Raw genomic sequence first — 12,263 nt, forward strand, 5'->3', positions numbered from 1 at the left:
GATTCAAACCGCTCGGCCAATGGCAGCGGTGGGTGCTGCAAGTTGTAGTGTTTCTGATGGTTCAGCTTCGGTTCGCAGCTCGTCGGAGGTTGTTGCTGGCGGAGGTCAGTTTCTGACCGTTGTGTGGCGAAGGGTCGGTCTCCGGACAGAGCATCTCACTTAATCTGACTTTAAAGTTACTATTACGATCTATAAAGGTGCTGTTTAAAGGTACTGCGATCAGAGAGAATATATTTTGGTTACGTAATCGGAACCGACAAGGCTTGGTCATAATACGGTGGGTGAGTTTAGGGGAAGGGGCTGTTAGCAATAATTTGGGATGGCAATGAGAATTTGAAGGCATGCATTGGAGGGCAAATAGGCAGGGGTGCAGTGCTAATTTTTTAGGTGCCGGAGCTGACAAAATGCTTGCCATTTCCTATATCCTCCCTCTATATATATGTCACACCTGATTTGTGTACCTGCTCATTTCATGTACTAGGCAACTTCCTTACCCCATTCATGTAATGAGCAGGTACACAAATTGGGTATTGGGTGTGACTAAATAAATAAATAGATAGATAGATAGATAGATAAATATTTAGATATCTTCTTATAATGTCAAGCACTAAAGGATGAAAGAAATATATGAATTCCAAAGCTCCACAGAAATATAGTGACAGTTAAGATATTAACAAGATTATAGCCTATCACTACATTTCGGTGTATAACTGGTACAATAAAATATATAATACTTAATTTAATAATATGACAAAGTATTGCACGGTTGCACTCACTAATTATCATAAAATATAATTATCAAGCAAGTAAAGAAAAAGATGGTAATCATGTATTTTACCAATTTAAAAGTAATTACCTACTTACCAAATGCCACCAATGAGAAGTTTCACAATAATTTCCACAAAGGGTCGGGTGTAATAAGTGTTCAGGGGTCTGAAGAAACTCTTGACCTGGTGTCATCTGCTGATCTGTGGTACCGCAGCCATGATGTGACATACGGCTCAGGATTCCACTGAACTAAAGGAGGCCCGTGTAGTTTAACAAACATAAGTGATGATACATAATTTATGAGAATTCTTGAATGTGTTGTTGTTATTATCAAGTTCATGTGACTGAATCCTCGCTCATTCAGCAGTACTAATAGGAATAACTTGTGAACAGCTCAGTAATGGGCGTAAATCTTGGGGGATGCTGCGTCCACGATCCTCCACATAATCTCTAAAGGCATGTATTACAGAGGAAGAAGAAAGCTTAAACCTCTTACAGAGAGATGATATTGCAGCTTCTCCATAATTAGGCAGTGTTTCTCCAGGCCAGTTATCTTTATCAAGGACACACATTTCATTTAGCAGGGATTTATACATACTTTGAGGTTTAGAAGTTTGAGAACCTTTCAAGGATGTTGCTGTGAACGTACAGTGCTGCAAATTGTTTATAAGACTAGTAAGAAATTGTAGATAATTAATGGAGGCAATTTTGTTGTTGCTGGTTAAGGTAATTTCTCCAACCTTCCCCTTTTCAATTGCCTCTTGAGCTTCTAGAGTTTTTGTACCAGGTTGCTCTTCCAGTCCATGCAGTGATCTTATGCTCCGTTGGATCAATTTGTCAGCATAAACAATCGTAGTAGTGCGTTTCTGTAAACATTCTGACAGTAAACCAAGTTCATGCAATGTGTCATACATTAGAGTCCAATAGAAACTGTTCTGAAGAGTCTTTTCAACAGACCTTCACAGGTTTTTCTGTCACTCCCAGATCTTGTTTCATCCTTCATTGCTTTTTCAAAATGAAAACACAGTGCTTCATAATTTTGCACACTGCTGCAACTGTTCGAAACAAGCTAGCTACCCACCCACCTGGTGCCTATTTTGAAAATTTGTTGTTCTTGCTGAGAGGCACATTCAGACGGTTCCTTTTGATTTAGAGGTGATCTACTGTAAACAGAGTACAACTTGTCCATAAATGATTGAAAATGATTTATTCCATGAACTTCTGTCACCAAATCATCTACTGCAAGTTGTAATCTGTGATTAAGTCAGTGCCAAATTATCACATCAGGGTAATGTTCCTTGAGAATTGTAGCAACACCAGATTTGACACCAAGCACTATGCTCACTCCATCACTAGCAAATGCTACAAGGTTCTGTTTCAAGTAAGCGTCATCAAACCCATGGTTATTGAGACAGTTCAATTGATGCTAGCAATAGTTGCAGCTTTCTGATCAGGCAGTTCAATTAGATCTAAAAACGTAAAATGGGGATCTCCTTCCTTATTACTTTCACATTTCAAATAAACTATTAGGGCGGTCTTAATGCTCAGGCTTATTGACTCATCAATGAGAACAGAAAATTTGCTATTTATCTGCTTGATATGCTGGCAAATTTTCTTTTTCATATTAATGGCTATGTGATTAATTATCCCTGTAGCACTAGTGCGGGAATGCAGTCCTATTCCAATGTCAGTACCTTTTTTTTGAAGTTCCAATAAGCCATAGTGATCAGAGTATGGTCTGTCACTCTGAGCTAAATAATATGCAGAACGAAAAATTGAACAAGTTACCTTTAGAAGTGAAGCATTCATAGTGTCACATAATTTTCCAAGAGCATCTTAACTAGCTATATTTTCAACACTTAGAGCAGCAGTGTGAGCTTTTGATAGTTTGTGATCAACAATTTCTTTTCCGAGAGACTTCAAGCGTGTACTTCGATCAGCTCCATAATCGGATACTTGGTACATCTGCCCTGCCGATTCTCCCGTGGTCTTTAAGTTCTTGGGGCTGTAGCACTTTACATAGCTAGCCAGCCATCCCTTACTAGCCTTAAACTCCTTCCTCTCGCTCTCCTCAACCCCCTCACAGTAGTGCTCATAGAGGCTCAGTGCTTTTTCATGCATAATTTTGCCACCAACAGGGATATGCTTCTGTGACATGTCCTCTAGCCACACACTTAACGCTTTCTCAGTCTTTGCAGGCACTTTATCATGAACCAGAGAGACCAGTTTTGCCGTTGTAGGGGTAACACTAACACTTCCACGAATTTCAGCTTCTTTCTGCTTTATTGTGCGAATGCTTGATTCGTTCTTACCGACATTACGGCCCACTTTGGCAAGCAACATGCCACTTTTCAAAAGATCTAAGATTTTAATTTTCTCGGCGAACAATACTCAAACAACGAGTGCTGGAGAGATACTGAGGATCTGTGAAATGGCGGGAGGCTACAGCAGGGTATGCTGGGACAATGGGTCAAAAACAGTCACAGCTCCAGGATTTCACCAAAAATGATCAAATATCCCAATGTTATTAGTGGTATTTTCCCCACCAGCCACCACCCCCTCTCCCCAACCCCCACTTCTGTAAAATCCCCTCTATTTAATATGCAGCTGCTGTTAAATTCCCTGCTTGTTTACTTTAACGTTTTTTTTTACAGAGGTGCCGGAGCAGTGCTCCGGTGAGCTCCAGCAGCACTGCACCCCTGCAAATAGGTCTCAGAGAGGAACACAGTGCCTCACAAACTAGCCAGCTACCTTCTGTGGAAGAGTTCACCAGCCACGGTAGAACCTGCAAAATTTACAAGCAAGCAAGCTATCCTAATCCCAAAGAGACAGGCAATGGCCACTCTATTAATCATCGCTCCCATTGAATAGCATTATCACCACTGAATCACTCTGCCTTGAATAGCCAAGGAGATTGTTCTGGTCACCAGAGACTGGCTGTACAAATAGTGTTTTCCAGTCCTGATGAAGGATCTCGGCCCAAAACATCAACTGTTGGCTGTTTTCTATAGAAGCTGACTGGCCTGCTGAATTCCTCCAGCATTTTGTGTGTGTCCTATAAATAGTGTTGGGGCATGGCCAAGTGGTTAAGGTGTTGGACTAGAGATCTGAAGGTCGTGAGTTTGAGTCCCAGCCGAGGAGGTGTGTTGTGTCCTTGAGCAAGGCACTTAACCACACACTGCTCTAGTCCACCCGGCTGAGAATGAGTATCGGCAAATGCTGGGGATTACCCTCGCGATAGACTGGCATCCTATCTGGGGGGGGGGGGGGATTCTCGTACTCTCGGTGGCTTCACACCACGGAAATCGGCATAAACACTGGCCTGATGAGCCTATAAGGCTCGGGACAGACTTTAACTTAACTTATAAACAGTGTGTCTGCGGGAGCAAGTTATCAAGTTATGTACTGGAAAGTGATTTAACTCCTGCCTCCCAGGACCTTTCAGGCATATCAGGGATGTCAGAATATTCTCCACTATACTAGTGAACATGAAGCTGCTCAGCATTATCAGGGATAAAGCCCAACTGACTTGCACACCATCTAGTGTTGTAAATATTGATGGCCTCCATTTCGGGCACACCCTTGCTTCCGGTCTATACCTTCCATAAAATCAACTACAAATCACCAACCACAGGAACAGGCCCTTCAACCATGATGTTGAGAAACTGATTCAACTGGTATTGAAACACTTCACTAAATAATCTTCTGCCTGCACATACCCATATCTGTCCCTTTTCTATGTTTGAAGGATCATCACCACCCACGTCAGTGTGCATGAGCAAGTTGCACTGGAAGGGTTTCACACCAGCAGCTTAGATCTCCTTGTCACTCAGCAGTTGTCCTTCAGGCTGCAGACTCTCAGCCTCGTGTGTGCACTGCAGGGGTGCCAATTCCTGCTCAAGCCGTGAAACCAGAGTCTGATCTCTTCCAGCTGACAACATTGTGGTTTTTCAATAGTAGAAACATCTTGTGTTGTTATATGTCACAGGAAGTGCATTGGACAAGGTGGAGTGCCCTCCCGTGTCAATATGAGTAAAATTAAAGAACAAAAATAAAGCAACTGCATTTTAGGAGAATCGCTTTCGTCCAATTTTCCAAAATAACAGTAGCTAAAATAAATAAGGTTTTTCTTTGATCTGAATGACAAGGAAAATACAAAATCACCATTCCTTCCTTTCCATTGCGATCACAAGGATCTTTCTTAATATATCTCTCCTGAAGCCATTGTGGCTCTCTGATTACGGTCTTCATTTAAAGCTGATGTACAATTCAATTCAGCTGATACAGCTATCAGAATTCAGGATGAAAATGCTTAAAAGGACAATAGAGATAATAACTGGTGCAAAGTGACCTTGTATGTTCCAGAGGGCTTGCATTATATGTAAATGTTTTCAAGCTTTAATGTAAACCAAGCAATAAATTATTTAAATTAAACCCCAAAACTATAAACTAAGTTAATTAAATACAAAACCTTTAAAAGAGCCATTAGAATTAAGGCCACAGTGATCAGGAGAATCTTATCAGATCAAAAATAACATGCGGTTGAAATAAGTAGGACTTACCCTGAGTAGCACACACAAAATGCTGGACAAACTGTGCAGGGCAGGCAGCGTCTATGGAAATGAGTACAGTCAGTGTATCAGGCCTAGACTTATCCTGGTTCAGACATCAAAAAGATGCCAGCTACTAATCAATCAAATTCTTCCTTTGCACTGACACATCCCTTTATATAAATTTCTCCTGGTTTTTGAGGCCTTAACTTTGATTCTTTATCCTAAATACTCAGATATTCTTTACTCTTTTGTTTTGTAGAAACCATTTAGAAAAAAATAGTGATTCTGCATGTGTTTATTTCTAGATGCAGTTTCTGGCCACTGCAGAGAAATGCCTCTTCTTGAAGCAAATCCGCAAGAACTACTGTTCAGCCAATGCCTCTAACTTTTCATTTGTTCCTTCTTGCCTTCCTTTGGACACCATTGAGTTTGAGGATCTCCAGGAATTTCTCTTGCGGTCCAAGAAACTGTTTGTGCTAACTGGAGCAGGAGTGTCAACGGAGTCAGGTATTCCCGATTATCGCTCTGAAAATGTGGGACTTTATGCTCGGACGGGAAAACGCCCCATTCAACACTCTGAATTTGTCCACAGTGCCGAGGGCAGGCAGAGATACTGGGCACAAACTTATGTTGGCTGGCCACAGTTTAGCTCTCGCCAGGTAAATGAAGCACACAAAGCTCTAAGTAGATGGGAGACAATGGGAAAACTGCATTGGCTGGTGACCCAGAATGTGGATTCATTGCATACGAAGGCAGGAAACCGGAACCTGACTGAACTTCATGGCTGTTCGCACAGAGTGATTTGTCTTGGCTGTGGGGAGATAACCGCTAGGAGTCGCCTTCAAGAAGAACTTACAGCTCTGAATCCAGCTTGGATTGAAGAAGCACATCACGTAGCTCCAGATGGAAATGTTTTGTTTGCCGTTGAGCAAGTCAAACACTTCAACGTTCCCCCATGCAAGAATTGTGGTGGAGTCCTGAAACCTGATGTCACCTTTTTTGGAGACACAGTGAGCAAAGAGAAAGTGAATTTTGTCTATGAACGTGTAGCGGAGTCTGATGCGGTTCTAGTCGCTGGGTCTTCACTACAGGTGAGGGGCTGAGATTATCAAAGAGGTTGTCACTCGATCAGGATTAAAAGTGGCAGATCGAATTGTCTGATTTTTCACTTTCTTGACATCTTCTCACCCTGCGGACATCAGGTGTGGTTAGCTGCTAACTATCCAAGTAACTATTGTTTACATTAATGTAGTCATCGCAATTTAAATTGCAGGACAGTGGAAGGAAACCCAGCTGAGAATTTACAGAGATCTGTGAAAAGCTTTCACTTAAAATAAATATCATTATGAGAAGAACAAAACTCTACTTTGCATTGAGCAACCATTCGTAGGATCATCAAAATGGGGGCTTTCGTGAATCTTTGAAATTCTCACTACCATAATTCTCCATACTTTATAGTTTGCTCTTTTCCTGTTACTGACATTTTAAAGAGAATAGTAACAGCGTTTTGGATACACTTCAGTTACTGGAATCTGAAATTCAGTGTCTAAAAAGGTGGTAGAAGAGGATTCAATCGTAGCATGAATTAAATTCAGTTCAAACTGCCTGTAAGGACAACATAGCTTGTCCCATTCCACTGCCTATTCTCTGGAACTCTCATTCCTTTTTTAATCCATTTCCCTTTTTGAAAATCACATTTGAATCTGTCGCTGTGACCACAGCAAGTAATGCATTCTAGGAGTGGACCGGCCACTCTATAAAAGAAAGCTTTTCTGCATATAGATATTGTTTCTTTTGCCAAACACTTCAAATCTCTGTTCTTTAGCTCTTGACTCAGTTTCTCTCTACCTGGTTAATGGACTCCTCATTTTAAACACGTTTATCACATCTTCTCTCAATGCCCTCTGCTTGAAAAAAAGAGGGTAGGGAATGGGAGGTGACCAGACAAAATATTAAGTCTCCAAGAATAGGTGTATCTGTTCATGTCATTCTCAACTGTTTACTTCAACTGAAATGTTGTTTTGTGACTGTAATTTATTGGAGACCAAACCATGTGAAATCTAACTGTGTGATTGATATCTTTATATTTCTGTCCTTAAGACTTTCCCAAATCCTACATTTATATTCTCAATTTACTCAGTTCTGAATTTAATAAAAGCCACTGCGTACTTTCTGAAACATGAGATTCTGCAGATGCTGGAAATCTGAAGTGACTCACACATAATGCTGGAGGAACTCAGTAGGTCAAGCATTGTCTATGGAGAGGAATAAAGAAGCGATATTTCAGGCCTGGACTCTTCATCGGTACTGGAAAGGAGGCTAAAGCCAGAGTAAAGTGGAGGGGGAGGGGAAAGGGCTAGAAAGGAGTATACTTTCAGGGAGCATTCACCCTGCACCAAAAGATACAAGCAGAAAATACTAAACTGCACCAATTTTGTGTTGTCATACACCACATTCCGTAATGACAGAACAACTACACATCCAGAATACTGCTCTGCAGTTATCAGGCAGTATTCCTTGTTCACATTTCCCATCAAACAATTCTTATAAAAGGCTTGTAGGATTGCCACTGAAACTTCATATTCTAACTGGGTTAGAATATTAAGTCAGATTATGGACACCATATTTTAGGAAGCATGTTCAAAACTTGGATCACATGCAGAAGATTATCTTCTAGAATTATATCAGGGATAAGAGAAAATAGTTACCTGGAAGAATAAGAAAACCTGCTATTGCTTTCCTTAGAGCTGCAAAGGCTACAAAGAGCTTTATTAGAGGTGTCCAACATGAAGGAATTTTTATAGAACTGTGAAGAAAATAGGTGATTTTATTTTGATGCTGAATTGTGATTTGTAAGGCACGGCCTAAAAAGGAGACAATAGCCAACTATTTTTGAAAACTTTCAAAACTATAGCAAGATATTTTTAAGGGTTTAAAGTTAAGCAGAGTGGAGCTAATTGGTGAGCTGAAAAAGGTCAAGTGATGTCCTTATGTGCTGCATTATGTTTACAATAATGTGTCTAGAGGATATGTTAGTCCTCACAATGGTATTTCCTCTTCCAAGTAATTTGGATCAACATGCCATTTTTTTTATATACATGTTTCAGACTCAGTCTCTGAGGTAATGCTTAAAAACAGAGTGGACATAGTGCCTTTTACATTTGAGGAAATTAGGAAGGACCCCTCTTTTCCTGAGGAGCAGGCACTCTGTTTGGCTGCAGCAGATGTGAGGAAGACCCTAGCCCGGGTCAACCAATGTGAAGCTGTGGGGTCTGATAAAGTACCTGGTCAAATATTACTGAAATATTAAATACACAACACTCCTCCCTGTATAGCTACAATCTCCAGCTCAACTACTATATACACATCCACAGCACAGAGGATTTTAAATTGTCCCGTTCAGGCCTAAGGACTTAATCACTGTGAAGGATTTATTAATCTAGTGAGATAAAGGCTTTCCTGACCAGCGAGGTCACTCTGCTCGGCAGGTTAGACTTGCGGCTGCGAAACAAATTCGAGTGCTTGTAGAGTTGACTCCAAGTGCAGGGAGTGGTCTGGCAGCTCTGGACACCTAACAATTGACACTGCTCTCCTCAGCTGATCAAGGTGTTGTCTCTGGGTGACATCAGACACAATCTCTGCTGTGTAGGAGAGTGGTCCAGTCTGGTCCTTAATTTTGCCAAGTAGTCCCTTGTCCAGGGGTGAAACATCAAAACTCCTTGTTTGAGGAGCCCTCAATTTGTTTCAGTTGTTTGTCCTGCATACTCCTTCCGAGATTGGGTTTGCGCAGTTCGAAGGGCGAGTGTAAAGGACAAACCAGGAACAGTGTAACTGGTGAATTGTTGGTTGTGCAGTATGCTGCATTGCGTTATGCATGGAGGAAATTGGTGTGCTCTGCTGACATTGTTTGCAATGTGTTTTTCACACTCTGGACAAACCTTTCAGCCAAGCCATTTGTAGCTGGGTGGTATAGTGCAGATCTAATATGCCTTATTCCATTCATTTTCAGGATGACTGAAATTATTCCCAAACAAACTGTGGCCCATTGTCACTAAGTGTTCTGGAATACCAGTCTTAGAGAAGAGGATTCTCAACACATCAGCTGTAGGAGACTATTGGAAACACTTCAGGCAACTTTGTAGATGCTCCTACTATACCAAGAATTTTGTGCCCATGAATGGCCCGGCAAAATGTACATGAATCCTCTGGAAGGACAACGCAGGCTTTTCTTAGTCGGGGGGGGGGGGGTGAAAGGCATTAAGCTGCTGCCTTAGTGTTGGGTTCAGATACATGATGGATTACACCTGCCTGGGCAGTTTATCAATTAAAGTATTTAACTATTTATGTTTTCCATTACTAGGTGTACTCAGGATATAGATTCATCATTGCAGCCTATGAGAAGAAGTTGCCAGTTGCAATACTGAATATTGGGGAGACCAGAGCAGATAAACTGGCCACCCTGAAAATCAGTGCTCGATGTGGGGAGGTTCTGCCAAGCATTCTTCCCTTTTAACATTGTAAACGAGGAAGCTCCCAGTGTTGGTGAAATGTGATTCTGTGGATAAATAGATTATCCTAATAGATTAACAATAATGTAACAGCTTTTACCTCTTATTTCTCATTCACTGGTATGTTTTTATATATGCAGGCTGCATAGAATGTCTGTAGAGATCCAAAAAAAAACTTGAGAAATTATATCTTCAATGCTTTTCCCGAGAAAGGGAATGCAACCACTACCCAGTTGTTGTATTTTACTCAAAGGAATATTTACAAAAATGCGTGCCTCAGCAACTCTATTATTTCAAGAAGTCACCTCTGACTCACATCATGTATGATCTCCTGCACTCAAAAAACAAGATGTACTTAAACAATCTCAAACACTTTTTCAAAGAGGAAAAAATGTAAATTCCTTAGTGGTCCTAAAGGGCAAAACAGAAACAGTGCTTTATTCACTTGTTGCATTTCACCAATCATCGGCCTACAATATCTCCTGATAATAATGTTCCTATCCTGAAAAGTATTTGATCAAACTCTGCTTATCATTTTCAATAATATCGGCCAATATGTAATGATAGAATTGTCTAAATCATCCAGAAATAACCCCTAATGTGCACAGAAAGAGCAAATAATTTTCATGTCTTTGGTAACCTGGAGAAATGAACATACTTACCTACAGCAAAGCTTGGGATACTTCAGAACAGTGTTCATATCAAAATCTTTCAACTACTCCCAAATATAAAATATGTCACCACAAACATAGAGGAAGGCTATCAACTCTATGTCATACCCATTATCTAACTATTTTATTCATACCACATTGTTATGGAATTACTATTTTTGGTTTAAATAATTCTCTTGGAAAAATCAATGTTCTTTTGCTATGATTTCCTGATTTCCAGTTGGTATTTAAACACACAGAGAAGACACAAATAAATGATACAGTTGCCTTTGAGCATGTTCTACATCCAACATAATTTAATCAATGATTCAGTGAAGATTGATTTTGAAAGGATCAATGGCCAAGTTGTGTAGTTGAGAGTTCAGCTACACACATAGTATGTGGTACCTGATTTGTCAAGAGGAACAAAGGCAAATTCTAGCCCTACAATTTATTTCAAGCCTGCAGTCAGCTAACTGTATTTGGTCCAGTAATCCTCATATTATAAAGGAGTTATTAACTTTTAACGAAGATCAGCAAATTGCAAAAAGAGCACTGGATTGATAAACAATGAGATAAAAACAGTTGAGAGTAATGATTGGGCTCAAAAAATCATTAAGCAGAATCAGTTTGGGTAGAGTTAAAACAGGCAGAGAACATTGGAGCAACACACATCAAAGTTGCTGGTGAACTCAGCAGGCCAGGCAGCACCTCTTCCTAGAGATTCTGCCTGGCCTGCTGCGTTCATCAGCAACTTTGACGTGTGTTGCTTGAATTTCCAGCATCTGCAGAATTCCTGTTGTTTGAGAGAACATTGGAGGGAACTTGCTGTAGGTTCTGATGTAGTAGTAATGTAGGGCATGATATAAATTAGGAAATTGGAGACTCTTGTAGCAAGGATAATGCAGTAACCAATAGGGACTTTCATCTACCTGTAGATTACATAAACCAAGTTATCAATAATAGTGTGAGCTGCAATCAGGAATGTTAACAGATAGTTACCCAGATCAATATTTTGAGGATTCAGTGAGGTATGGACTATTTTAGTCCTAGCAACATGCAATGAGAAAACAAGTGTTAAGGCAGGTTTTAGGAAAGAATGATAACAATATGGTAGAACTTTACATAAAAATTGAAAATAGTTTAGTTTAACCTGAAATGAGGGTCTTAAATCTAAATAAAAGCAGTCAGCTGAGAATGTAAATCTTTCATGTTTGTTTAGGTGCCAAAGAAAAACCATAGAAAAAAAAAATCATCTCAAGTCTTTCATTCCCTCAATAGGATTATTTAATATTTTTTTCAGGAAACAATGCCATGAATAAAACATTTAGATCGGGGCATGACATGGGCCTCCCTCTTTGTTTTATACGAACCTATGGTCACACATTTGAGAACATTGGGTTTTGACATTAACATTGTCCTGAAGTATCCTAAGTGGTTATGTTCGGATCGACATCAGCGCTGGACTCCGGAACGGAGGTTCCCGGGTTCAAATCCAGTCAGGCCACTCCCGAGTACGCTTTCCATCCGTGCCGGGTTGAGTGTTGAGCTGGCAACTTGGCCTCGTAAGATAAAGAAAAATACTGCGAAATGTCTGTGTGAGGAGTGGCGCCCCACACAGCCTTCCGATCCGTGCCTTGTAAGGCATGAAAACACCCTATGTTGGCCTCTCAGGCCTGAGTCGACATCATCATCATCATTATGGTCCATGGGGCAAGTCCATTAAAAGCCATTTAATGTGTACTGTTTAATTATAATTACATAGCAAACATTCACATAAAATA

At 40.4% G+C, this 12,263-nt stretch overlaps 1 protein-coding gene across 2 annotated transcripts; it reads left to right on the forward strand.

The window, feature by feature from the left end:
• Window positions 1-36: 36 nt before the first annotated feature.
• Window positions 37-11,144, forward strand: sirt4 (sirtuin 4). Of its 2 annotated transcripts, none has more exons than XM_072247493.1 (3): window positions 37-210; window positions 5,627-6,412; window positions 9,682-11,144. In XM_072247493.1, the coding sequence occupies exons 2-3, from the start codon at window positions 5,627-5,629 to the stop codon at window positions 9,832-9,834; spliced, it is 939 nt and encodes a 312-aa protein (XP_072103594.1). In that variant the 5' UTR covers window positions 37-210; the 3' UTR covers window positions 9,835-11,144. The 2 variants fall into 2 exon arrangements, with proteins under 2 accessions (XP_072103594.1, XP_072103593.1); XM_072247492.1 differs by having other exon boundaries at window positions 37-104.
• Window positions 11,145-12,263: the final 1,119 nt, after the last annotated feature.

Source organism: Mobula birostris, chromosome 31, assembly GCF_030028105.1.
Source record: "Mobula birostris isolate sMobBir1 chromosome 31, sMobBir1.hap1, whole genome shotgun sequence".
Classification (NCBI taxonomy): Eukaryota; Metazoa; Chordata; class Chondrichthyes; order Myliobatiformes; family Myliobatidae; genus Mobula; species Mobula birostris.

Bases quoted from the DNA above. Each gene is read 5' to 3' on its own strand.
- sirt4 (XM_072247492.1), top strand. From the start codon at position 57: ATGGTTCAGCTTCGGTTCGCAGCTCGTCGGAGGTTGTTGCTGGCGGAG. The intron at 105-5,626 runs GTCAGTTTCTGA...GTTTATTTCTAG, and splicing joins GGAGGTTGTTGCTGGCGGAG to ATGCAGTTTCTGGCCACTGC. The intron at 6,413-9,681 runs GTGAGGGGCTGA...TTCCATTACTAG, and splicing joins TCGCTGGGTCTTCACTACAG to GTGTACTCAGGATATAGATT.